This window comes from Anguilla anguilla, chromosome 13 (assembly GCF_013347855.1).
Source record: "Anguilla anguilla isolate fAngAng1 chromosome 13, fAngAng1.pri, whole genome shotgun sequence".
In the NCBI taxonomy this organism is placed as follows: Eukaryota; Metazoa; Chordata; class Actinopteri; order Anguilliformes; family Anguillidae; genus Anguilla; species Anguilla anguilla.
The window spans coordinates 17,045,174-17,072,788 of record NC_049213.1 but is presented as its reverse complement, the minus strand read 5'-3'; the positions used below and the strand labels follow the sequence as shown (position 1 = coordinate 17,072,788).

The 27,615-nt window shown below is 45.2% G+C and overlaps 2 protein-coding genes across 4 annotated transcripts; one reads left to right on the top strand and one right to left on the bottom strand.

The window, feature by feature from the left end:
• The first annotated feature begins 1,604 nt into the window (after positions 1-1,604).
• LOC118210932 (Y-box-binding protein 1-like) lies at positions 1,605-11,810 on the top strand. The gene is made up of 8 exons (XM_035387462.1): positions 1,605-1,869; positions 5,866-5,929; positions 6,136-6,169; positions 6,264-6,353; positions 7,797-8,123; positions 8,625-8,710; positions 9,591-9,857; positions 11,447-11,810. The coding sequence occupies exons 1-7, from the start codon at positions 1,767-1,769 to the stop codon at positions 9,826-9,828; spliced, it is 942 nt and encodes a 313-aa protein (XP_035243353.1). The 5' UTR covers positions 1,605-1,766; the 3' UTR covers positions 9,829-9,857; positions 11,447-11,810.
• Positions 11,685-27,170, bottom strand: LOC118210931 (rho guanine nucleotide exchange factor 16-like). Of its 3 annotated transcripts, none has more exons than XM_035387460.1 (15): positions 27,016-27,170; positions 25,090-25,737; positions 24,562-24,613; positions 24,207-24,373; positions 23,026-23,082; positions 22,402-22,562; positions 20,369-20,521; positions 18,698-18,827; positions 18,331-18,405; positions 17,371-17,463; positions 16,678-16,832; positions 14,865-15,050; positions 14,555-14,625; positions 12,935-13,036; positions 11,685-12,648 (listed from the first exon to the last, which is right to left on the bottom strand). In XM_035387460.1, the coding sequence occupies exons 2-15, from the start codon at positions 25,606-25,608 to the stop codon at positions 12,509-12,511; spliced, it is 2,061 nt and encodes a 686-aa protein (XP_035243351.1). In that variant the 5' UTR covers positions 25,609-25,737; positions 27,016-27,170; the 3' UTR covers positions 11,685-12,508. The 3 variants fall into 3 exon arrangements, with proteins under 3 accessions (XP_035243351.1, XP_035243350.1, XP_035243352.1); XM_035387459.1 differs by having other exon boundaries at positions 26,860-27,166; XM_035387461.1 differs by lacking the exon at positions 27,016-27,170 and adding an exon at positions 25,929-26,154.
• Between the last annotated feature and the right edge of the window lie 445 nt (positions 27,171-27,615).

Below are 27,615 nucleotides of genomic sequence, written 5' to 3'. Positions count from 1 at the left end.
CTCCCCCCCCGTCCACAATATCACAGACCCCCTGAAAGCCTGAGTGTAATTCGAACTCTGCTGTCATATATTCACCCTTTATTAAAGTTCAGATATATCAAATCAATCTACAACTATTAACAAACCATTCATGAGAAGATCCAAAGTCAACCCCAAAAGGCGTAGACAACATTTGTCAGGTCAATGTATCACTGTGATCCATCAGGAGGTGGTTGCCCTGGCTTGTCAGCTAGAACACACTAAAGTGCCCTCATCAAAATCATGCTATGACAAGGGTCTTCATTTTTGGGCACCGCCTGATGCAAATCACCTTGTGCCAATCCTCTCAGCTGAACTTGAGCGAACTGCAGACTTGAACCCAGTCACCCGGCCCCTCCCCCAAACTAGCCTTGGACTCCACCACAATAGCATCTTTCCCAGTTGAACTAAACGTGCAAGACAAAGAAGGAAGTGTTTAGGGCTAGGTAGGAGGCCTCCGGGGTCCTTTGTGTGGGACAACAGGGCTCGGCCATTAACACAAGCCTGTCATCCAACAGGCACTGCTCACAAACAGCCCTGCTAAAAATTTGCATGACAAAGGTGGTAGGCAGGCTGGGGAGGTCTGAGGGTCTGTGAATGCCTCCTTTCTTTTGGGATAGAACTGAGCCAGGACTGTCCTATAAGAAGGAAAAAGCACATCCTAGCATGATCTACAAATATTGCAAAGAGAGAAGTTATGTAATCCTGTCGGAAATAGTGTCTGTAATATAAGTATTAATCATTCAAAACAACTTTATGTTGTAGGTAGATTTGAGGGAAATGACTACATTTAATAAAACTACAAAAGTCTTTATATACGGAAGAACTCAATTTTAAATAAGTAATTTAAACTGACAAAATGCCCGATTAGATGTGGAACTGTTCAAGAAATAAGAGATAGGGCAAGTGTTGACTATTAGAACCTGTTCCAGAATTAGAGAAAGCTAAGCTAATTTCAGGGGCGAGAATTTTAAATTCTGGATATTTTAAAATACCTTTTCTATTCGCAAACTAGTTTTAGACAGTAAGTTTGCAGTTGAAGTAAAATAAAAATGCTACTGTCTAGTAATGAAAAAGTACAAACTACAACATTACACGTCAAACTAGGTTTCAAATCTAAGAATCTGCCCTTTCTAACAAGTCTTTGTTAACTCACAATGTGCGTTTTGGGAGAGGGCAGCCAAAATTCCCATTGGTTTTTCAGTCCCATAGGCCCATACGACGTAAATGACAATTCACTCGGTTTTTGCTGGGAAATCCAAAACCGTAAGCCCAGATAGACCAGTGTATAGCCTACTGGGAACGAGTGCCTGTAAATAAGCGGAAAACGTATTCACAGAATTCCTCTGAGGAGAGGGCTATCGTCACCGCTGGCCATGTAACGCACCAATCGGGAACAAAGCCATCTTTCTGAAATAGTGACAGCACTCCTAAGGTTCCTTGCGGCGTTACACACTTCTCTCTAGCGCCTATATTGCTTTGGCCAATAGAAAGAAAGAACACAGGATATAGACAGTGACGAACGATTTCTAGCCAATGAAAAGACAGAATGGGAGGGAACGTTTCATGGATTTTGTCTGGAATCGAATCCCATTCCGCCCAGTTCGATCGGCAACGGGAAGGGAGAAAAGCAAGAAGAGAGCCCGAAGGCAGCAGCCCCACCACCGCCGGCCCAGGTTACCATCTAGCACCGGGAAAACAAACTAGAGAGTCACCGCCGGCACAAGTTTAAGTCACCAGACACCAACATGAGCAGCGAGGCCGAGACGCAGAAGCCGCCACAGCCTGACGAAGAGGAGAGCCCATCTAGCCCGGCGACAGAAAATACTGCGGGGGATAAGAAGGTCATCGGTAAGTATCCCGGATGTGATTTTAGCCACCGGCCCGGGAATAGATTTTACTTCTCAAACTACGGATTTCTCCCATTCATATAAGTAGTGGATAGATTAGAATCTGCCAAGATGTAGGTAGCTAGCAAGCCAGACACTTGATATGTCAATCACTTTACGTGGGGTCTGTAAAATGGAAATAGGTCGAGTCGATTAGCTAACGGGTTCACGCGGTGTCAAATTAGCTAGCTTGCAAGCTGTCCTGTCAACTTGATAACTTGTAATGTGTAACGATAGCTAGCAAGGTGCATCCGACAGCTCTGTCTAGCAAGGTTAACTCGAATGCTTTGTTGGCTAGAGGTGGCATGATCACTTTACCTCATGCTTGATGATATGATCCAGGCCGGGGTAGTGTTACTTGGAAGTATTTTTTTAACAGGCAGATCCGTAGAGAATACTAAATAAAGTGTCTGTACCAGCTAGCATGCTAGCGAACTAAATTAACGTTGGCTAACCAATTCGCTGCGCTACTACTAGTACAGCCAGGTACGGTTTCACGGAGTTCGAAAGTCCACTTTGAATGGCGTGAATCGTGTGACTGGCTGACGAGATATATCGGTGTTAGCAGGACAATGCGGAGACCAAGCCAGCACACATTTGAGAGCTAGCAGTGAGAGATTTGATCGTGGGTTCTAGTTCTTTGTGTCTGTCCTCATGTTAGCTAGCTCACACGGCAGACTGCTGCTAGCATAGCAGAATCCTGATCGTGGACTTGAGCATGACCATGGCCAAAACCCGTCCGGGGAAGGGACTGTGCAAGCTTGTTTAAGCAACATTTTTTTCCTCGTCGGCTTTCCCTGCCACCCAAAATCAAGCTACGGCTAGGTCTGGAAGCTAGCAAGCAATGCTTGTGATGTACTTCACTCTATTGTTCATAAAATGCAATAAGCAACCATGGAGCTAATTTCAGAATGACTAATTCAGAGTCTATTAAATAAGTTGGTAATTTGCTCTGTTAAACTGGCCTATTAAAAACTAGCTCGGGTGAATTAATATAGCTCTAGCTAGGACATGTTAGATGGGTATGCGTATCTAGCCAAGTTAACGTTACCTAGCTGGTTAGCTAGTGGCTAGCTAAATAGCTAGCCATTTCCCACCCAACCACAAAAAACATGATGCCGCAGGGATTCATACGAGTCTCCCACGGTACAGCAGTTGGCCAGTTGGTCATTGAGTATAGTGACACTATTTGCTTCCAAGCAGCAAGCTACCTTAGCTGGAGTGAGAGTATATACAAAATCAGACTCAACCCAAAATTAACATTAAGCTTACGTTAGCTATTCAAAATGTCCGCCGTAATGTTTGAGTAGGAATAGCAGGTTATCTTAGTAGAGCTACTTCTTTCTTTTTGGGCTACGCTGTTATTTCTCCAGACCCCAGAAGGCACCGGGAATTGGAAACAGTGTTTTGAGTTAAACTAGCCAACTAAGCTATCTAAGCATTGCATTTAGGTTGAATACTAGTGATAGTTGTAGCTAATGGTGGCAAGCTAGGTACTGGGTTCGCCGTTTATTTGGCGCGTGGCATTATTTCTGGTTCCCTCCACAGACGCTTCTTACTAGTTGGATTTGTCCAAGTAACTTGTTAGATAAACTGCTAATCTAGAAAGCCACTGTTACACAGTTAACGTTAACATTGTGTGATCTGGTTAGTTTTTTTGGCAGTCTATATCTGACCTCGTGCAATGTATATGGATTTCACTTTTACCATTAACACGTGTTACACTGAAATACTTCCTTGTTCGATGGAGCCAATCATACCAATAGTAGGTGTGACACTTATCTGTATTTCCGTGTCGATATCGAGGCTAAAATGTTAAAATGGCTGAGCAACTTGTAAAATCACGTGTCGCGAGTTACATTTTAACCGTAGGCCTACGTTGAGACGCATGTAACCACCTGCTGTGTGCCGGGGTAATGTGAAACTGCTACGCTCCCGCAGGGATCTCAAGTTCGCTCATTCTGAGTTGGTCACTACTGCCCACCAACGCATATGGAATAACGACCCTGTCATACCGCCGTACCAGTTGGTTTGTAAGGCACTACTAGGGTTTTGCATCAGAATCTATAAAAAGTCCAACAGTCGTCGGTTAAATATAGTAACTGCCCAGATACTTTTTCAAGTCCTTGTACGTTCTTGCGAAGTCAGGGTCCAGCATTCCCTGGCAGTAGCATTTGTTCCCCCCCCCCCCCCCCCCCCCTTCTTCATGATACCATAGCTTTAAATTAATATCACATCTGTTAACATAACGGTGTACACCATACAATTCCACTTCTGTTTTAAATAGTGAATATGTTTAACCTTGTTGGGTATGTTCTTATTGTTCACCAGTCTGTAGTCAAATGTCCTTCATAATTGAATAGTGTGGCCATATTCTTGAGGGCTTCAAAGTATGTTTAATCTGCTATTACTGCCAGATTATGCAGATTTATATTTTCAAAGTAAGTGGAAAAGGTAATGATTAGAAGACATATGATAAATAGAAAGCATAAGATAAAAGTGGATTTACTGACTTACACAAGTACACAGCTAATGCATGTCAAGGTCTAAAATGTATGTTACCTTCATAAACTGTTCAGCTGTTAAAATGGTAATATGATAATTCCCAGAAATCTGGTTTTCCTCGTTTTGACATTTAAATTGCAGCCTTTTAACCTGTGTAGTGTATGCCACTTTGAGGCCAGAATCGTATGTGCAGGTGAAGATATATAAAGTGAGTCGCTGAAGGGGAGGGCTGAGGTAATTTAGTTATGTTTTTTTTACTGGCTAATTTTTTATTTGCAAGTTAAAAAAGAACTTAAAAGAATAATTTCCGTCCTTCTGTATGATTCAGTATTGATTTGTCAATTGCCTAGCAAATAAAAATGGAAAAATTGTCTTCCGAATTGCTGTGAATCTGAACTTGGCCCTATGTGCTATAAATACTGATCATAGTACAGTGGGTTTGGAATAAGTTTACTGGCTATTTGTTATTTGCTGCAGGTATATTAAACTGTGTATATATTTAATGTTATTATGAAGGTTCGCGTTGATATGATCTTGCTGGGGCAGCACAGTGGTGCAGCGGGCAGGAAACCGGCCTAGGCCTTTCTGTGTGGAGTTTGCATGTTCTCCCGGTGTCCGTGTGGGTTTCCTGTAGGTACTCCTGTTTCCTCCCACAGTCTAAAGACATGTGGCAAGGTTAATTGGAGACTCTAAATTGCCCATAGGTTTGAGTGTGTGAGTGAATGGTGTGTGTGCCCTGCAATAGATTGGCAACCTGTCCAAGGTGTATTCCTGCCTCTCGCCCAATGTGTACTGGGATAGGTTCCACCACCCCCCCCACGACCCTGACCTGGAATAAGCGGGTATAGATAATGGATGGATAATCTTGCTGCTGCAGTTGCAAAGTTTAGGAGATGTATTGGCCACCCTGACAGCGAGATGAAGAGTGGTGAAGTTACTGATGATAAAAACAATCCCCTGCTGTATCATGGCTTAGGTTAAGACCTCAGAAGGTTCTTAGTCCGTCTGTTTCTTTGGCACACGATTCATTCAAAGTGGCCTAAGTCCTTTATGGCAGACAACATGAACATTGCCAGAATAACTATGGATGCTCAATAATATCGGTGTGGTTCCGGTATCAGCCAATTAATAGCTTAAAACAAAACCTAGAGGGGTTGGCCCCATGTTAAGATTGACTGATATGATAACGCAGTATGTATCAGCCAGAGAGGTGACTCATTTGATACACAGCCAAAGCTGTCAATAAAGTGAGCATGTCATGTTCAGAACAGAGTGGACTCAACAGTCATCTGAATCTCTCGTATTTATCATTTATTTTTAATATATAATTTTTACCCCCAAATCTCCCAATCAGAACTATACAGAGACTCTAACTCTCTTAAGCTCTCTGCTTAATAATATTCTGTTGCAGATGTGTTTGGGACAAGGTGAAGGAATTTCTCTTCTTTTTCAGCAACTAAGGTCCTGGGGACTGTGAAGTGGTTCAATGTGAGAAATGGCTACGGTTTCATCAACAGGTAAATCAAATCTGTGAAGTAACGTTGTGGCTGAAAAGGATGCTGATCTTGTCTTCAGCTTTGTGTTGACTAGGCACAGAGGCCATTTAAAAAAATAAAATAAAAATGAAGCTCTAAATGGAATTAGCCCGTTAGCCATTTGCTCTGATCAGCTGTTTATTCTGACCTGTGTCATACTCACTTTTTATTTTTTATTTTTTAACAAGGAATGACACAAAGGAGGATGTCTTTGTGCACCAGGTAAGTGCACCGAGGTGTGCTCTATGTGTTTTCCTGGACTCGCACTCTGCAGGTGAATGTGTGCTAACTGTGTTTTCCGTGCGTCCTGAAACAGACAGCGATCAAGAAGAACAATCCCAGGAAGTACCTTCGCAGTGTGGGAGACGGAGAGACGGTGGAGTTCGATGTCGTAGAGGGGGAAAAGGTAACCCGCAAAAACGTACATTAGTTTCCGAAAGGAACCAAGGGGGGGGGGGGGGGACCGGGGACCGTGAGGTGCAGCCTGTAGGGTAGCCGACTGGCAACCCGTGCACGAATCCCCGGCCCCCTGGGGGTTCGCCACGGTACTCTGTACTGTGACCCCATCTTTGTTTTTGACCCTTTCTGCTTTCCCCTTCTGAATAAAATGAAAACAAAAACGACGCGAGGATGGTGGATTTTCTGTTCTCCTTAAATAAAATTTATAAAACATTATTGGAGCTGAAACAATTTTTTCTACAAATGGATCCATTTATTCTTGACCAGTGGAGGGTTGGGGAATGAATGGACTGCTTCAGTATTGTCATCTCTTTGGGCCACATCCTGACTTCAGGGACTGAAGTGCTTGATTGAATACCGTTTTAATGATGGAGGCATACAGTATTTATGGCTTATTAGTAATGAGCTGCCAAGCGTGGTGACATTTTAATATTTACTTAAGCAGGTAAGGCGTTTTAACTTGTCCTCGTATTGTTCATTTGAACAGAATAAAACCCTAAATTGCAGTAAAATGTGAGTGACCTCTTCAGATAGCTGTGTGTAATTATGTATTTGACTCTTTCGAGTTCCTCATTTATTCAAGAGTAGTGCTCTCACTCATTATTCATAGTGCTTATCATGAAGTTGTCAGTTCTTTATACTTACTGTTGGTAATATCTGAACTGGTCAACAACACCATCAGTTTTTATTTGACGTAGTGCTCATGAAGGAATTTTCATAGTGCATTATGAAAAATCTATTCAATCAGGTAGTGTACATCTGTGTATGTCTGTGTTAAGCAACTTAGAAGTATGTGCACGTATTTAATATCGTTTTATAATATACTCTTTGTAATTGTTAAGCCTGGCATGGACATGATTAATCCTTCGAAGAATAAAAATTCATGAATCCATTAATGTAATGGCACCAGTAGTTCTGCTAGAATCGTTACTCCTTTTTATGACTATTAATGGCCCTGCTGTCAAAATCATTTTTCATTTCCTTTGCCATTTAGTTGGGAAGGAGCGCTCTGAGGACATTGTTTTCTTCCAGCTAAAAAAAAAAAAAGAAATAACACTGTTGTTAAAAGGAAGCATTAAAAAGTTGTTTGTAAAGTTCGCTCTGGAGCCGAGGAGTCAGCGTAGGTAAACGCAGATGGTTTAATATGACGGGTATGTTGGCAGCTGAACGTGCAGTTGTGGCAGTTGAGGTGTATTTTGAGGCAGTGCATTCCTTATAATTTTTATATTTTTTAACAAATGAGGTCGACAACAGAGAAAAGGGGAGGTTCCTATCGGTCCTGTGTGTGTGTATAATATGTGTGTTTGTGTATTGTGTGAATAGTGTGTGTGTGTGTGTGTATTGTGTGTGTGTATAATAGGCGGTGCTCAGGGTGTCTGTGTGTTCTCAGGGTGCAGAGGCAGCTAACGTGACGGGCCCGGACGGGGTCCCCGTCCAGGGCAGCAAGTACGCGGCGGACAGGAACCGCTACAGGAGATACCCGCGCCGCCGCGGGCCCCCCCGCGGTGGGGACTACCCGCAGGGTTACCAGAGCGACGGCGAGGGGGAGGGCCAGGAGAAGAGGGAGGGGGGAGACAGCGCCCCCGAGGGGGACATGCAGACGCAGCAGCGCCGGGCGTCCTTCCCCCCCCGCCGCCGCTACCCGCCCTACTTCGTCCGCAGGCGCTACGGCCGCCGCCCGCCCTACACCAACGCCCCGCGCGGGGAGATGCCTGAGGTACGCGATGCAAACGCGTTGTTATTATTCAGTAACAAACTGCAGGCTGTGAAGCCTGACGCTTGAGGGGAGCCGTTTGCCCCGTGGATGAACAGTGCTACAGAGCCGCTACGTCCACACTTTTGTGAGGAAATGGTACAGTTTCCTCGCCTTGACTAGCAGAGATGGCAAACCCCTTGGTTTCCCCAGAAGCTTTCATTTACAAAGCACATTTGCTGAGGGGATTGTGATTTGCAGGGAGGTTCAAATTCCCTCCCCCATACTCTGATTGGCTAGCAGTAAGCTCATGTTTTAATGCTGTTGTGAGAGGTGGAGGAGCACTCTGCCCTTTCCCCGCAGTGCAGTAGTTGGGAGATGGCAGAATCGGACCATAACCCCGCAGCTCGGCAGAGTTTGCTTCCTGTTTTCGTTTCTGGGAGACGGTGAGGCGAAGCCGTGCAGGTGAGCCCGGGCGCGTGGCAGCGCCGCAGATTCACGCCGTTCCGTTTGTCTGTCCCACAGGGAGTGGACGGGGACGAGAACCGGGCCGGACCAGACCAGGCCAACAAACCCATGAGGCAGAACTACTACCGAGGCTTCCGCCCAAGGTACAGCCCCTCCTCGAAGGTGCTCTAATGGGAAACGTTACGGACCAGAACATTATTCTTTTACCATAACGAAAGAGAACGTTCTGTTAGTAAATTTTTTCTTTCATTATGAGAAAACACAAAAATATGGTAATGTTAAATGTATAAGTTGACCTGCTAAAGGCTCAAGCAAACTATAAAAGGAGGAAGGAGTCCAGTAGGGCTGTCTTTTTTTTTTCAGTAATCAAACTTGTTTGAGTCTCAGTAAAATGTAAAGTTTTGAATATGTAATTAAGGGTTTGGACTTGCCTAGGCAAAATAAGATCCCAGTTGTTCTCTGCGCTCATTCATGTTCCGCTCATGGTAGTGCTCAAAATCAAAGAGACCGCTGAAAAACAGGCCATGTTATTGTTTGGTCTGACGTTAGTTAGCCTAAAAATAAAGTTCACGTGTGGGTCATACTACAGTATCTACGTAGCCTGTTGGCTATACATTCCAAGTGGAGGAGCCAAGGAAAATTGGAACCCCACTGCACCTCAAAAAATAGCAACCAAGGAGAAAGTCGCCTGCAATTTATGCAAGCAACACCTGCCCTCTAGCCCCTAAAAGTCTTACGTTTTCCCCTCTGAAGGAGATCGGTCAGTTAAGTGTAGTTTAAGTAAGCCATGCCATTGTTATAAATTGATGATGGACTGATGTGTTTACATTTTTTCTTTTTGTTGAGCAAAAGTTGATGTTCCCTGGTTTCATTTCCTTTAATTTTACAGAAATTTTGACAGTAGAAAATTCTTAAATTTAAATTTATTAAATGTATTCAAACTAAGTTTTTGGAGAGCCCTGAAATTGCTGAGGGTAGCAGACACCAGGCTGAACTCTCTTTCCCCCCCCTCTACCCCTCCAGGGGTGGCCCCCGTCCCAGACCCCCCCGCGAGGGTGGCATCGGCGAGGAGGACAAGGAGAACCAGTCCGACGGCGCTAAGAGCCAGGACCCCGAGCAGCGCCGGTACCGCCGTCACTTCAACTACCGCCGCAGGCGCCCCCAGACCACCAAACCCTCCGAGGGCAAGGAAGGCAAGCCGGCCGACGCGCCCGCCGAGAAGCCCAGCGCTCCTGAGGCCGGGACTGGCGGGGCTGAGTAACACCGGAGTACCACCTGTACCACCCCCGGGTAGGTGCGCCGCGTAGCCACCGCGCTCGGCCACGGCCATTTTAGTTTTTGTCAGGTGGCATCCAGCTCTGTAGGTCAGAGCTGAAGTGTGGCACTGGGACTGCTTACACACATTTGGAGACCGCTGCTTACGGTACATTGTTTTGGCGGATGAGGTCTTTGCGGACAGTTGTTAGCAAGTTCTGAGATCAGCTGAGCATAAGTGTGTGTATAAGAGGCGTTCATTGTGGAACGATTTAACAAACTGAAATGCAACAGTTTCCACTTTGTCTGGTTAGCAGACAGTGCCTCTTGCCCAAACCAGAATCATTTTCTCCAGCTAACTTAACGTGTGTCAGAACGGCAGTTGCTGCAGGCTGGCAGTACTCGCTCGCTTGTAGACATTCGCTGTCCTTGCTACTTTGTGCCAAATAAACAGGGCTATGAAATATTAGGCTTCTGGACTGACCATCCACTTTAAAAATAAAACGGACACGTCCATCAAAAAGATTAATGACAGGGTATTGGTATTTATCTTGAAAGCTCAGGAGACGTCTGGATGGTCAACGCGGCCAGCTTAGTTTCTTGGTCGGCCCAACTGGTGGGCGCGTTTTAATACTTGGCGTTCGTCCAGCGTTATTGTGAAATCGGCGTGGGTGGCGGGAGTAAATTTAGATGTTGTCGCGCACAACTCTACAGTTGCATGGGTATGTGGTTTTATTTCGGACATTTTAATGTATCGCAGTGGCAGCTGAGGAGAATTTCAGTGGATAGACCGATTCCTCACAGTGTCACAAGCTGGCAGCACCAGGATTTGTTGTGCGATCGGGGAGCCTCAATTAAAAAGAAGGTGCAGCTGAGGTATAAAAAAAGGTGAAGGTACCAGTTAGCAAGCAGAACTGTGTTAGCCTTTTCTGGACCAGTTCTGCCCTTGTGTTCACCTGGGAGATTACTGGTGAAGCAAGATGGCTGAACAGGTGGAATAATGGAAAGACGACCACAGGCGTAATATACATATATCTGACTTCAGAGACGCTGAAGTCGTACGCAGTAAATTATTTGGTTCTGAATCCGCTAAGTGAGTATTAAAGTGTCACAGACTACTCAGGAGCTGTACTGATATGTTCATTTATATTGCGCACAGAATCTCATCCACCAAAGTAACAGGCCAGAAATGGGGCTGTAGCTGAAATGTGACGTGGCTTTCAATGGCTTATCGCATGAAAGGCCTGAAAACTTCTCCATTAAAAGCGGTGTTATTCTGGGGTGAAATTACCCTTTCAAAAGTGTAGAGTGCAGCTTATTTTACCTCTTGCCACCTTCACAGTTGTGAGTCATTCAAATGATGGATAGGAGAGGTCATGACACCCCCCCCCCCACCACCACCGCCAGCTGTCAATCATACTGTCATATACAAGGCTATCCACTGATGCTACAGTCAAATTGAACACTGCACTTGTTACAATGTACATTTATTTGCTTGTTAAACACATGTTAAAAGTATTCAAATGACATTTTTGGATATTTACAAGCTATGCAAATGATCACCGTCACAAGTGAAGGCAGTGCCGTCTGTTGAGTCTTACGTTGGCGTTTTTTTTCTGTTTCAGTTTTGTGAACATCCTAAAGAACCATCCTTAAGATCTGAGCAATAAGAAGCGGGTCTGAACGGACCCCTGAAAGCTCGCGCCACGCGTTTGACCAGAAGACCGCCTGCCTGCAGAGTCTATGCAGCCCCACCCTAACCAGCGCTTCTACCAGACCGCTAAAAAAAAGAAAAAATGATTTTATCGGGGGGAAAAAACAGCAGATTATTTTGTAAATCGGTCTCGTTTTTACACCAAATGGTTTTTAAGATGTTATTTGATATCTGGTCAATTTGACATTTTTTTAAAAAGAAAATGTTTTTATGTATACAACATGAATTTTAAAATGGAAGGCGAGCGCAAAATAAAAGTCAAATGCAAAGTTTTGGATATGATTGTTTTTTATATGGTAAAATTCACATGCAGTTCATTTGAAGGGATTCTAACCAACCAGTGACCCCCTCATGTTTTCTTGCCTGTTTGACATATTTTAGTGCCGACCCATGCTCCTAATTAGATTGGTTACAAAAAACCACCATTCAACCAATGGCATCATAAATGACCCAGCCAATCAGAACCAGAGGCACTAAGCTGTCAGTGGATCAAAGCTCTAGACCTGATGAGCCACTATAAACAATACATTCTGGCCAGAGAAATGCCCTAATAATCTTTATTCTAAACAAGGTGATGAAACGACATTCTAACTTTCACTAAATGGCTTCATCCACATTTTGAGAATATGCGTTCAAAACATCAACATAAATAGTTGCGGCTGCAACATAATTCTATTTGTTATACATATTGTTTTACGACACAGCATTTAGTACTTAGCAGTACGGCGTTTAGCATTTAGATTTATTATTTTAATCCAATGTACAATGCAGAACACACACTATATTTCACAGACACAGTACCCTTTCTAACATTGATGCGCGCTCCACCTCCCACACATTCTGGGGGCTCTTTCCTGTTTCCTGGTCAGTACTTTCCTCCCACGGTCTCTCAAATTGCGACTGAAGGGGGGGGGGCACATGGGAGCGCTATTGGCCGCGGCAGGCCCCGCCCCCCACGCTCCGGCCCGTGCTCTCACACGTTGGTCTCTTTGCGCAGCCGCTCCATGCGCTGGACATTGAGCTGCACGGCGATGCGGTTGGTGATCTCCGTGGCGCAGCCGGCCGGGAACCAGCCCCTCTCCCCGTCCCGCATCCTCTGCCCGTGGTACCAGCCTGAAATAGGGCAGCGTTAGCGGCGGACCGCAGTGTCTGGGTTTGGCCCAAAACTCTGCTCTAGAGCCGTGATACCATCTGTTCCCTGGCTGATGGATGGGTAACGTGGAAAATATCTTCTGATAATCAAATAATCACACGGTGAAGCAACAGACTAGCCAGCTGAAAAGGCACAGGACCCTACTTGTGAAAATGAGGAGAAAAGAGAGACTGAGACAAAGACTGAGATGGAGAGAAAGAGACGGAGAGACTGAGGGACACAGACAGACTGAGGGAGAGGCCTCACCCTCCACCCTCTGCAGGATGATGACCACGTCGGCCTGCTGCAGGCCCAGCTCGTCAGGCTCACGGGGCATGTAGGCCTTGGTCACCTCGCACTGCGGCAGATCTGAAACACACATACGCGCATACACACCGTGTCACACGCGCACACTCGTTCCGAAAAGCACACTGAGCTACGCGCACTCAGCTAGAGGAGCTACCCTGCATCAAAGAACCATTTTATCAGACTCAAACTAACACCCCTCCCTTTCTCTACAAGGGGTTAATTGTAATCATACCCTTGACGTAGGTTTTTCAAAATCTTAATCAGGCCACTTAATCTGAGAAACCGTGTAATGCTTTGTAATAGACAAATATAAAATACATTTACTGTAAATTATAGCGTGAACGTCACTTGCATAAATCCACAATTGTAAATATTTTAAAAATTCTGTTCTCAGAATCAAGTTGTATCACCGGAAAGGGACTCAAGTTTAGTTTCCCTGGGGATAAAAAGTCCCTGTTGGGTCACAGGACACACCAGCCTTTCGAAAACCTGATTGAGAGGGGAATTTAGGGTAAGAAATATTAACTAACAGAGATTCAAGTTACAACCACAGTCGGCTTCGCTGGACGGACTGGATTCAGGTTTTTCAAAAACAAAACAAAAGCACTGGATCGAGTTCATCCAGATATGAAAGGTTTACGTTTGCAAGACCTGTTCTCCGGGATTAGTCATTTAGGAAGTGGGCCATTAACAAGCCAAATATAGGGGTTGTCTTTATTTCTTGTTTCTGAAAAGGTAAAAATAGATCATTTGCAAAGCACATATGATTTGACTGAATATTCTACTTTAAAAAATAATAAAATCTTTCCCTCAGCACTTCAGTGTGCTGCAGCGGTGCTAACGGTAGCGCAAGATTCACAGTTGGGCGAATTTACAGTGGAGCAGCCTTTAGCATGCGACGCCATTACGCAGCGCAGCGCAGCCTTTAGCATGCGACGCCATTACGCAGCGCAGCGCAGCGCACAGTGGTGCCATCTCCTGCAGGACACTGTGGACACGAGTCATTACGAGTCACACTGGCGGGAGTGATCTCAGGTGACCTTCTACAGCACAGTTCCTCACTAGGATCCAAATGTGCTATGTGGCATGTGTCTGGAAGTATGTACTTCAGAACATGTCACAATCAGAACTTAGATTTGATAGGCTCTTCCTACAGGCTCTTCATACATTCTACACTGGGCAATTGTACAACTATATTGTGATATGTGATGGATTGTGATATGTAATGGTCCCATTGTAAATATATGCTGAACATAATATCATCAGCATTAGACTTTTCCATAAAGAAATTCAAAGGATTGTTATGAATAATCAATTTTTCATTAAAAGTAACAGTAGCAGACCACTGTATGGACAGGCCTGCTGGCATACTACTCAGCACAGAGCTTTACTGGTGTATATATGGCTGAAGTACTTATTGTTGCTAGTTCCACCGTATTCAAATTAGTATTATAATGTTTGGTAATTTTTTCGGTATTTGCGTCCAGTCATTGCTGCTGCCCGCTGTTCATGGCTGTTTTTCCCCGTTTATGACTTCAGTTGAAACAAAGCTAAATATATCTGTTTCTTCAGCCTTACCTTCTTTATTCCCGTAGACGTCCATCTGTTTGTGCTGCTGGAGAGCTGTTACCCAGCGAGCGCGCTCAATCCTGAGAGAAACAGTACATCACAAACACCGACGTCACAAAAACCTCCCGGGAAAATTCATATATAGGTATTCAGCCCAAGTTTCTTTGTAAGCAATTTATTAGTAGCTAAATAACATACAGGAATTCCAGTCAATGCTCCCATCTCAAGTTACTTATTTGCTGTTTAGCCAATAGCCACCAGAGGGAGCCGTTGCCTGAAAATCGAACATTAAAACACGCTAAAAGCCCAGGGAACTGACTGCGTCTCGGCTGCCAGGACAATCTGTTCAGCCCGCCCTTCGCTGTTCTTCCTCATCAGCAGCTTCAGGGAGTAGGGAGCCGAGCTGCTCGCCCTGATTGGTGAAGTCGCCTGTCCGTCAGACTGCTCCAGCTCCGCCTCCACATTCTCCAGAGTGGCGTAGTCCATCACCACAAAGCTCTCTTCACTGGGTACACACAAACACAGGCATAGTATCCCATAATCCCTCAGTATAACAAATATTGACTGCCACCAAAAGAAAAGGATTTGATGCGCTTAAATGTTGTTAATTGTAAAACACCCGTAATAAGAAAACAGTCACATGGTCACAAGTAGATTAATGTAAAATCTAATTTTGTTCCCTGGCAATAATATCACTGCATAAAGAATGGTTCCATATCGATAGTTAGGGCCAAAACATACAAGCAGCTTGAGCCAGCAGACTGTGTGGGGGACAGTGGTGGAGCCCAGACTGATCTGGGATCAGTTCCAGTTCAAACTGCTCTGGGGGGATTGCTTTCAGTCTAAGGAAATGAATGCAGACTGCAGAAGGGCCCTGACAGAGCGGTGTACGGTGCATCAGAGCGAGTACACATCCAGACTGGGCCTCCATGCATTTCTTTGGCGATGATAATGATGGACATTTAAGATGGCAGCTTTCATGATCTTAGAAGTCCTTTAAAGAGAAAGAGGGGCCAAGTTCACCTCAACCTATATCAATTAGCACCCGGCCAGGTGACGGGTGGCAGCCATTTTGCAATAGATCGCTGAGCTGAGGAGGAGAGGGAGGGAATTATTATGGAAATTTAACAAGGGGACAAATAAATCGGCAGAGAAAGGGAGGGAATTTGGACAGGGCAAAGGAGGACAGCCCGTACACTGACACTGTCCTGATGCAGGGTGTCAGGAGTGATTTGGTCATCTGGGGGGGTGCGGGGGTCGCCCCGCGCACGCCCCTCACCGGCCTCTCCCAGCACGCCTCGGAATGCGTGGGTCGCGACCTCCACGCAGGCCTGGAATTTTCAGCGGCACTAAGAGCACAGGCTCCGCCTCCTACGCATCCTGCTACAAATTAAACGCGGTTCCAGTTTAATTCTGACGGCTGCTGCAAGCCTTGCTCGTTCTTATCAACCAATTTTGGTGCCGTTGGAAAGTCTGTTCAACAACAGGCTTCCACTTAGCCATGGCTTTTAAGGACTTTCTTCAGACGGTATCAATTTGACGAAAGATTTCTGGGGTATTGTAAACGTTAAAAAAAAACCCAGAACAAATCAAAACAAACCAAAACGGGCACAGGAGACCGTAGTGAAGTTCAAAGTGCACACAGATGCATTGGTCGAGGTACTCTTACATTGAAAGGATCTGCCAATCCAAAAAACAACAAAAGTCTATGAAATGAAAGAGGCTACAGAATATATCCACATCTTTTTTCTTTAGCATATGTCACATTATTCTACTTGTTTTTTAAAAACTTGTATTCGCTGAAGATGTCTGCATAAGAAGGGTTCACAGTGAGGACTCATGAGGTTTCCTAATGAGTCTCCGTAGTGCAGTCAGTAATGCAGTCTCTGCATTACGGAGGGGAACAGCAAATAGCATTCCAGACTGGGGGGGAAGCACAGCGGAAGAAGGCTGTGCCCTTTAAATACTAAACACCGGGACACTTCCAGAGAGTGATATCGAACCAAGAGTATGCACTAATGCCCTCGCATTACCACCGGAAAGAGCCTTCACCCATTTCGCCCTCATCCTTGGCTGGGGAGGGAATGACTTGATTGCGGCGTGGCGGGGGGGGGGGGGAGGGAGGAGCCCACCTCTTCTTGCGGGTGAGGATGAGCACGTCGTTGAACAGGAACAGGTAGTTGCTCTTGGTGCTGAAGGCCTTCCAGAACATGCTGAGGTCGTCGGTGCACACGGTCAGCTCCCCCCGTTTCCGTAGCCACCGCGAGGCGGAGACCAGGGGGAAGGGCTATGGCGGTTTCAGGAAAACGAGACGTTACACAGGTGCCAACACAAACCCCACTGTCTCTCTCTCCTCCTGATTGGACGCTAAAGGGCCTTGCTGTGGGGCTTTTGCTCATTAAAGCACAGAACAGGAATTTTAAAAAGTCAGACGTTTTGGCGGTCTGCTATGTGTCTGTCTCCTACTCGTGCTGTAAAAAATAAAAAAGGAAAAGGCTTTTGAGAGTTGAAAAGACTTATTTGACTTGTTTACTGCTTTCGAATGTGACCTATTTTGAAGCTGTATCCTTACGGTCAATGCCCCTAAAATCACTTCAGTGTTACAGAACTTCTTTGAATCTGAAGTGAAAATGCAATGAAAAATGACTCACTTAAAAATAAAAGCTCTGTGCAAACAGTGTAAAAGCACAGAGTAAAAGCAGCACATAGACTAAAAGCTGTGTGTAAACTGTAAAAGTGTGTAAACTACATAAACTGTGTTCAATTGCATAAAAGTGCGTGAATGGGCCTTCAGGCAGAACTACAGTCAGCCCTGCTGCCGCTACCTTGATCTTGCCGAAGTCCATCTGCTGCTGGATGGTGTACATCTGCTCTGTCCTCTCCATGGTGCGAGCTCCTTCATTGCACTTCCTCACCAGCTGGGGGCAGTGTGAAAATCAGTCAGGGCAATCAACACACAGGCATGTGACTGTAATTACGGAGCAACAGGAAATAGAACTGTTGCATCCCATTTTTAAGTGGGTTTGAAATCATACTTGTTCGCTTTCAAGCTACGCGTATTATCAGAATGCGCTGCACATCTGGACTTCGCGGACTACACCCAAAAAAAAAAAAACACTTTTAATTACATGCTTTGCACTTTGACTCAAAAGCATTATCATAAAAATACACAATATAAAAGGATGCAGCTGCGTAACCACATGTTCAGGGGAGAAAGCTGAAAGGATTTTCCATGTGGTTTGCATTACTTCTGGAATGCAATTCAGTAATATAAAAACAGGGCTGAAATTTCACCTTTCAGGAAAAGATTTTAACACGAACGCTATGCACATGTGCTGTGCAGACGTCCAGATTACATAAAGGGTCACTGGCAGGACTATTTTATGTAAGCATGCATGTGATTAATGGATCTTGTGAGGGTGCTGCATTTATTCCACAGATGTAACAATTATGTTAAAAAAAATGAAAACACACTTCTTACCAATGACATATCAGTCATGTTCTTATCTTAGCAAAGATACACGTAGCAAAGTAGGGCTTTTAGGACAGTACTTCAGAGATGGATGTTCGGGTAGGATAATAGAGTAGGATTGAGAAATAGTAAAGCAGTGAGATTGTCGGACAGTACAATAGACTAGGACTGTGAATAGGACTGTAGCCAGACACTGTAGTATGGCATTATGGGATAGGGCAGCTTAGCGCAAGACTGGAGAAACAGTAGCGTAGGTTTGTGGGACCAGTGCTGTAGGACAGGCTTATGGGGCCTGTGGGGTGGAGTGGAATACCTTGCTAATGGCCTTCAATGCCCACACGGAGGCGAAGTACTCTGCCGTCTGATTTGGGGTCTTCTGACAGATGGTCTGTGGAGAGAAGGCATTGGTCACTGTGCTGCAGCGCCCCCCCCCCCCCCCCCCCGGTCCCGCCCGCCCCCTGGGTAAGTGTGCAAACTTAAAACAGTGATGGCTTCTATGCAAAATCTATACGGATATGGACATTATTTAACTACTTCATCTATTCTTCCTGATCCTGCACAGGCTGTGCGTGATTGGCAGTCCATCTGCCCTCTGCAGCACGTTACGACGTGCCCGGGGGAGGTAGTGAGGCGAGAGGAGTCTGAGCGTGTCACAGCCTAGGCCTGCAGGGGGCGCTCACATCCATTAGCAGCGGCAGGCGGGTCACCCTCTGCATGGGCAGGATCAGGAAGGAGATCATAGGCAGGCCCCCGCACTCCGCGCTCATCTCAATCTGCTTCAGCACCTCCTTAAACGCAGCGTTACTTGCTCTGTGACACAAACACACGCACACAGTTACTCGCTCAGCAACGTACATACATGCTATGATTCAAGCACACTCTACATGCACAATTCCACGCACACACACAGCTAAATGATTTTGCATTCCTCTAGTGAACTGCAAGTGTATCCCTTGCGCAGCTGTGTGAGAAAATGTGAACTCCCGCAGTGAGAGGAGCCATATTCCCGCTGTTTTGGAGCGTTAGGTGAAGGAATGTGATCTTTCTGGTTTTCACAGATAATGCCTACGAGTAAAAATCACTGAAACTGCAAATAGCAGTTTGTCTTTTGAAAAGATTTAGCTTTTAATTGAGGCACTAAACAGCGCAACCACTCACTACAAGTGTACCTATGTGTGTGTGTGTGTCAACGTGTGAGTCTCTGTGAAAGAGTGTGTGCATAGGTGTGTTCATATGTGTGTCTGCATCTGTATGTATGTGTATGCACAGCGCTGTGCAAAAGTCAGAGACCACCCTTTCTTTTATTTACTTTCCAGTGAAAACAGCCATTAAGTGTCAGAAAATAATGCAGCAAACCTGTACATAGCACAAAATTACACAAAAACCTCCACGACTGTGTACATTATCAAATCACAACTATGAAATCTTTCAGTATTTAGGATGTCCACCCTTTGCCTTTATTACAGCTTCCATTCTCTTTGGGAGACATGCTTCAAAGACAGCTCCAAAGTTCCGTTTTTTCGCTTTCTCACGATCCATGTAATGCCAAACACATTTCCTTTTCTCAGTAGTGGCTTTTTGACACATCCTTTCAGACCCACAGCACTGAGGTGTCTTCTCACAGTGGCAGGACTGACTTAAACACAAGTGGATTTCTTCAGATCTGTAGCAAGCGTGGAGCTTGATTTATTCCTATCTCAAAAAGATAAAATATTCAAGTACTGTCTCTGTGATGGTTATGGCGATAGTCTACCAGTTCTTGCATGGTTGTTATGAGTCAGTTTTAGCATTGTATCCTACAATAATCCTTTCAACTCCAGTTTTGGAAACTCCGGTTTTACCACTTAATTTACTTTGAATTTCACCTTCTTTACGCAGTTGAATTATCTTATCTAATCTTGTCAGAAATATCTCCTTTTAGCCATTTCAGATGCTCATGAGAAATAAATCTACAAGACAGCTAAGGTGTGTTTATATAGTTGTTTGTTTGAATGTTAATCACCGTTAGGGTTCTAACATAATGCTATTGACACTTTTGGTGATTACTTTTGTTGGGAGGACACAGCTGTAACTTTTTTGTTGATTGGAAGGATGTAGTAGTAGGGTGCACAAAAAATTAGTGGACAAATCCTGATATATTTAAAGTTATATGTAGTGATGGAGGCTTTCTTTGTAATTTTCTGTTAAATATAGCTTTCCTGCATTATTGTCTGACACTGAAAAAAGATATTTGCACTGAATGACCGATTTGACTGGAAACTGAGTAAATGAAAAGGTGGTCTCTGGCTTCTGCACAGTACTGTATGTGTCTGTATGATGCTCATGAGAACCCTGCTCAGTAATTGGCTCACAGCAGCCTCTGTAGCGCCCTCTGTTGGAAGGTCTCGTTGGCGCAGTAGGTGATGTAAGGCTGGAAGTGATGGCTGGCGTGATCCTGCACGATGTCACTGATGTCTCGGATCACAGGGTTGTCATGGTGGCGCCTTTCAAGGTCCTCAAAGAACCTGTGACAAAGAGAGAGAGAGGTCCAGTTATCACACTGTCCTCAGTCTCTCTACCTCACCTGTCCAGAAACTCTCACCTCTTGACCTGTTCCCACACTCTCTACCCTACCTCACTTCTCCACACTCTACCTGAGCTATCCCCACACCCCATACCTCATCTCTCCTCACACACCACCGCCATTTTGTGCCGCTAGACAGTGTGTGTGGGCGCAGCTAAAACCGGCAGTTGGTTGGACGTGCTGCCACACGTCAGAGCCCGCAGGCGCTAGCGTCAGGCCGAGCGGCAGGTCTCGACACATCCAGTGCTCGGCAGCAATCCCCAAACCTGCACTGCAACTGGAAAGACCCAAAGACCAGAGCTCCGCACTCACTTACCAAACCTCTCTGCCAGAATGCCAGAACAACAACGACAGCAAGTGCAAGTACAGCTGCAGTAACAACAGCGGTAAAATAAACACCTGCTTGAGATATTCTATCTGCGGTGTGGTATTCCCAAGCCGATTCTGATTTCAAATGGTCAGAGCCACCCCCGCTCACCCCCGCTCACCCCCGCTCACCCCCTACCCCTACCCCCACCCCCGCTGCCCTGATATAAGGAAATCCTGGGCCTGTCTCCACACGTTCTTGGCATACAGTACTAAGTTGGCCGAGATACATACATACAGTGACACACATACTGCTTGTCAGAATACTTTGATGTATATACAGACTGATATCAAGGTTCTGGGAATGCTGCAGTGACTGAGATAAGTGCGAGGTTTTTGTGGTGTTAAAAATACATGTGACGGAGTGGGCTGATTTCTCCAACTCAATTGGTTCCTCAGGTGGAGGCACAAGTGCCTTTTCTTCTGAATTTTAAACATGTTAGCGCAATGCCTAATAATCACTGGGAACATGCCTGTTTCAGCACTAGTATTTTTAGGGAACATTTATATGCACTTGCTAAATAGTTTTCAAAATCACACGGCATGTTTAATCCTACTCTGCAGACCGACATTTCCCAAACTGCTCCACTGAATTCCCAGATGGCTTTGCACAATTTAGTGATTTGACAGCCATGACAGTATAATTATGCTGTAAAAATGAAGGTATGAGAAACACTGCAGGATTGGGTTATAGAGGATGTTTCATGAATTAAATTATTTGGAAAAAGAAATGTTCTAGCTGTCAGCTTATAAATAACTGACAAATGTCGAGGTAACTGCCAAAATAAAGGAAACACTTGAGTAAATGAGGGATACAAAGTATATTGAAAGCAGCTGCTTGGGTTCTTGAGTTAATTAAGCAATTAACCGCCCAGCTCACAGGTGTGTATGAAAATGCTGAGCAGGCTCAGTTGCCTATTATTTTGGCTCCCATGGCTAGAAGAAGAGATCTCACTGGTGTTGAAAAAGGTGTGGTTTCTGGGGTATGTTTGGTTGGAGTTTCAGAGAGTAAAAATGATAAAAATTGCTGATGTTTCATGAGGAACAATTGCTAAGGTGATCTTGGCACGGAAGACTGAGGGAAAGACATAACATCAAGAACAACCCGTCGAGAACTTGACAGGGTTGGTGTTTCCTTTATTTTTACAGTTGCCAAAATTTCCTAAAGGAATACAACATTTCTGTGGTGGCTTCTGCATTTCATGCGATTTTAACCATACACCATACAACAGAACCAAAAGAAAAAATGGTCCAAAACTTGTTAGGCTATAGGCCTATATAAATATATAGGTTGTGAATTTTTTAAATAATGTACATTATATCTCACTCAGATATGATGATGGGAAAGGGATCGAAGCAGAGAGAGACAGACACAACAAGCAGGAGATGGGAGGGTGAGTTCTTGCAAATCCCTCTTTACCGTGCACCCCCAACCCTTGACCCCTGACTCCTGACCTCTTGCTGGCAGCCTGGATGTCTGCGATATTAGAGAAGAGGTGGTGGTGGTCGGTTGTGGTCATGGTGTTTCGCAGGTCCATATTTCCTTTGAAGTGGCGCACCAGGATGTCCAGGCTGTGCTTGTATGAGTGCTCGGACGTAATAATCTCGAATATGGCCTGCAGGACATAACCACTGCATGGTCATTATAGGATAAAAGCTGTTACAGTATTACAGAATATTACTCTAATATAGCCATTAATAATTTTACTCCCCTGAAAAAACTGTGTATTATGTATGGTATAGTTTAAAACTAAACAAAATACATATTTGTGACCTAATTTCTGGCTATTCGTAATTCTCTCTAGTATCCATAGGCCTGTTTCATCACTGCAGTTATCTCTGTAAATTCGGACTGAATCCCTTCTTCCATGGAGCCAATCACACGCCTCCCCACAGGACTGCTAACCACAGTCAATGCTGGTGTGGTCAAGATTTAGCACCAGACTTTGGGGGCACATCCCTGCCCTGAAACCAATTATATTATATATTATATATATATTATTATATTAAATTATGTTATATTAAGAAGGGAAGTAAAAGGGGGAACATTCACACACTGCCCCACACACACACACTCACCTCTTGTCGCTTGCGCTCTTCCACTGAGATCAGCTGTAGAAGACCCGTCTCCGACACCTGAAAGAGCCACCAGTCATCCGACCAGTAAACAGTGCTACAGGCACAGGCCATCTGCACTGACGCAGATTTATGAAGTCTGCAGATAGCTAAAGCTGTATCATGACAGATTTTAACACCTTCATTTTAACACTGCTGCACTACGCACCTAATAATTTATGCACTATGCACCTAATAATTTATGCATTCCAATTTTAACGTTACGTGCGGCAATGTGAGGTTGCGGTTCATTCAGGCTGCTCCTTCCTCCATACCTTTATCCGATTCGTTTTGTGTTTACAAGTTTATTGTGTCTGAGCAAAAAAAAAAAAAAAGGAGAGATACATTTCTACAGTCACACCCAGTGGAACGACCTCCTGTTCCTTTCAGGTTCCAGGCGGTACTGAACCAGTTCTCCTGGTTTCTGTCTGTTCCTGTGAATACACACAGTCTTTCTGCTCCCGTTCACACACGCAGCTTCTTTCATGGACTCAGGAAGAAAGCTGCTCAAACTCTGACCTTCTGTCCTCAAACAGCACGGCTACACGTGAAGGTTTGACTTCAGTGTGTATTTAAAGCGGTAATATAAGGTCACAGTGGATGAACAGTAAGACCAGGCAGAGCAATGCCTGGCAATAACCACTGGTATCTATCATTTTAGCTTGTAAAAAAATTTGTATCCTGTTATCTACCATCACCTGTGTGAGTAAAGGGGAAACAGCAAGAAATAAACTGAAAGGCTTTGAATTTTCTGGTAGAGAGAACAGCATTCGAAAAGGGATTACAAGCTAAGCACACAAATTATGAGACGGTAAAATCAATGGATGGTGGAAGGAAGAAAATAAAAAAAATACCTACAGCCTACCTAAAATTCCTACTTGAACACAGCACAGCTTGTACTAGAAATTAAGCAATTAATGTGGGTTGTGTGGCTGAACTTCCATAGAATCTTTTGTTTAAACTGCACGTTAATCTTATACCGGGTATTCGATTGTGTGTATACAATGCTTTCATTGAACTAGCATAATGGACAAAGGTGGAGCATCACAGTAATGACCTGGCTAACCAATGGAGCACCACCCAGTCTCCACCCCAGCTCACAGACACAACAGAATCTTGCGGGCATCTCTGACAGCACCTCTTACCTGCGGCAGCTGGCTCCAGGTGCGCTGGACGGGGCGGTAGCTCTTTACCACGATGCCCTGATCCGGCTCGGGAGATCCAGCCACCGGGTCTTCCAGCAGGTCGTCTTCCGCATTCTGGTTGTTGGAGTGCAGGCCGCGCTCACGGATCTCCTGGTAGAGACGGGGTTCTGCAGGAAACGGTCCGAGAGAGAGACCAGCTCAGCAAAAGGGAACGTCTGCCCCCTCCCTCTTCCTTCTCATACACATACACACGCGCGCACACACACACACACACACACACACAAAGCCACACGTACAAGATAGTACTCACACTCAACTAGACGTGAGGCTACAAAAATGAGCGAAACAGACGTACCATCTTTGAAGGACCCCCCGTGCTTTTGGTTCCTCTTCCTTCCCAATGTTCTCTGAGGGAGAGAGCAGTAAGCATTTATCAGCCATAAGTGATTAGGATTAGTGCTCAGTTTAAGAGGGACTTAGCATAACTCCAACAGTAACTTTCATCTGTTAAGAGGTTACAGTATGTGTTGTCACTGTACATATATGAGCGAGTGAGTGCATTTTTGTTTGTGTATGAGCATGTGAGTATGTTTGTGCAAGTGTGTATGTGCATGTGTGTGTGTGTGCAGGTGTGCGTGCGTTTGTGCTGGTGTGCGTGTGTATGTGCATGTGCGCGGATGTGAGTGTATGCTTGTGCAGGTGTGCGTGTGTATGTGTATGTGCGCGGATGTGAGTGTATGCTTGTGCAGGTGTGCGTGTGTATGTGCATGTGTGCGGATGTGAGTGTATGCTTGTGCATGTGTGCGTGTGTATGTGCATGTGCGCGGATGTGAGTCTATGCTTGTGCAGGTGTGTAGGTGGGTGGGTTATGAGCTGCGCTTGCCTTGCTGCGTCGGGGGCTGGGCTGGGGGCTGCGCCGCGGCTGGGGGCTGGGGGCTCTGTTCTCGCAGACGGGCCTGAGGGTGGAGGCGCCCGAGCCGGCCACCAGGGCCGCCGGGTTCAGGCTCTTGACGGCGGCGCGGTACGACTTGTTCCTGCGGTTCCTGCGGAGCGAGAGGCCCTCGCCCTCGCTGTCGTAGTCGTCCCAGGACAGGTCGGGGGCCGGGGCCGACACCCGCTTGTCCATGGTCATCTCCACGGGCAGGGTGATGATGGTGGTGTGGTGCCGGTTCTTCGGGCGGCTGGCCACCGCCAGGCTCCGGGGGATGAGCTGCTGGGTGCCCAGTTTTCGGGCAGCCTGGCTCTGTGTGCTGAGGATCACACCCCCTTTCCCCCTCTCCTCGCAGGGCTGGATCCCCGGCGGCGCCAGGCCCCCCGACTGCCTCTGGGGGTCAGCCATGGCGTCCAGCTGCAGGTTGGAGGAGAAGTGGCGCTCCAGGAGGAGGGGCGACTGGTCTCCCATGGAGCCGTCAGACTGTCCGAGAGACGCGCAGCTCCAAGATCACAGACCCTGATTCACTACAGACCGGTCACTCTGCCTACCAGAGAGGCATCACCTGCGCTGTCTCTCAGGGCAACGAGAGGAGGAGCCCTGCGTTTAGAGGTATAAAAAAATCATGTTATGGAGGTGTGTATTTAGCAACTGTTGCAGACCTTTGCACTTAAGGGAGTAAACACACACACACTTTCAGCTGGGAGTTACGTAACTAACCACTCATATTTCAGAGAATGTAACAACACTGTATGCATGTTTCACACAATGAAGAGAAGAGACGACATTACCAGTGACCAGTGTCTTCAAAGGCTTCTGAAACGCCACCAGCTTCACCGCATAGCCTATTTGAATTTCTGCTTGTTAATTGCCGGCGGAATTGAAAAGTCCAAATAGTTTGGGCATGATGCTCTTCAATTCAGTCATTGCATGGTTTAACTCTGATAAGGGGCTTCCCCAGTCTTTTTTATTTCCATATTAAACTCGTGGCCATTCCCAGACCCTCCCGCTAGCATGCCACGGTCTGTTCCCAGGGGACAAGCCCGACTCTTTCTGTGACTCACCACGCACACCCACTCACGGCAAAATGCAACAAAAAACGGACACAAAGAACGCACCCACGCAACTTACACTGATAATGGATTATATATAACAGCTTTAAAAAACTAGTGGCATAATCATTTTGTACTGAAATGGCACGTCTCCAATTCATTTGCAGCCAAATAACGCATAGCCAACGGCGGAAATTTATACTGCCACAATATATTACAGTGCTTTACCCAACTCGTTGCTATATACCTTTATTAAATATACTATGGTATTTTCTGCGTCTACAGTACGAGACCAGGCTTGTAACGCTATCGCCCAGATTTAAACACAGGGCTTACTAAACGTGATGCATGCTGATACATTTCTATGGATAGGCTACAGATGTGGACGTTAATACAGTGCTTTGTAGAATGTGTCTTTACAGACAGATAATATACAAGGCACTTGGACTAATTTGTCGTTTTGCCCAGTATTATTCAACTTTACTCGGCAGACTTGGACAAATTATTAGATCCCCTGGTAGCCTACCAGATGTCATTGTGTTACCGAACGACGATATATGTCAACAAACAAAACCAGAAGATAACTTTATATTGTCGTACTGCTCACATAGGAAATGCACACATTCACGCACAACTAAAACGCAGGTATTCACACATTGAATCGACTTACCCGCTTTTAAAAAAGTTACAGTCCTGCTCAGCAGCTCAGAAATCCAACCAAATGTCTTCGCATTCCATAGAACAAATATATGCCTACTGGAAATATGTATTTGGAGACATTAGCAAAACAACTAATAAAGCATCTTTTCAAAGCAGAAATATATACCTTCTGGTTCACAAAAGCCTCCGACTGCGTTCACACGCTTTGGATAGGAAAATAATTCGTGAACTGGCAAATTTCCAGGCGCCGCCTCAACAGATTGTAGCTGGGTTTGATGCGCTTTCCCAACTTCCTGGCTTCCTCCCACTAGTTTGAACTCCACTTTATGGATTGCGTCACTCACTCAGGTGAGCTATGTACGATTGCACCTTCCGCAGTAGGCTACAACATGTGAATAATATGAAAAACACTGAGAGTGAAAGTAGTTAAAAAGAACACATTAAACTGTGCAATTAACGATACGTATCATGTCGCTACATAACCTATCTGATAAATATTTGTTCCTGTTCCGGTTATTTTCTGTTAATTTGTGTACTGTGCGTACAGTACACAATACAATAAGGTTTCACATTTTAGCGCTTAAGTCGGCTGCTTGGTCTGAAAATACACTACATGGCCAAAAGTATGGGGACACCCAGACAGACATCACGCCCATATGTTTGCTCAACATCTCATTCCAAAACCATGCGCATTAATATGGAGTTGGACCCCACCTTTGTTGCTGTAACAGCTTCCACTCTTCTCAGCATTTCAGTTCATCCCGAA

Coding starts and splice junctions, on each gene's coding strand:
- LOC118210931 (XM_035387460.1), bottom strand. CDS start 25,608: ATGGGAGACCAGTCGCCCCTCCTCCTGGAGCGCCACTTCTCCTCCAAC. Junction 18,406..18,697: donor GCCTGCCGCTGCTAATGGAT/GTGAGCGCCCCC, acceptor TTCTCTCCACAG/ACCATCTGTCAGAAGACCCC. Junction 17,464..18,330: donor CATTGAAGGCCATTAGCAAG/GTATTCCACTCC, acceptor CACTGCCCCCAG/CTGGTGAGGAAGTGCAATGA.
- LOC118210932 (XM_035387462.1), top strand. CDS start 1,767: ATGAGCAGCGAGGCCGAGACGCAGAAGCCGCCACAGCCTGACGAAGAG. Junction 6,170..6,263: donor AGGATGTCTTTGTGCACCAG/GTAAGTGCACCG, acceptor GTCCTGAAACAG/ACAGCGATCAAGAAGAACAA. Junction 8,124..8,624: donor CGCGCGGGGAGATGCCTGAG/GTACGCGATGCA, acceptor TCTGTCCCACAG/GGAGTGGACGGGGACGAGAA.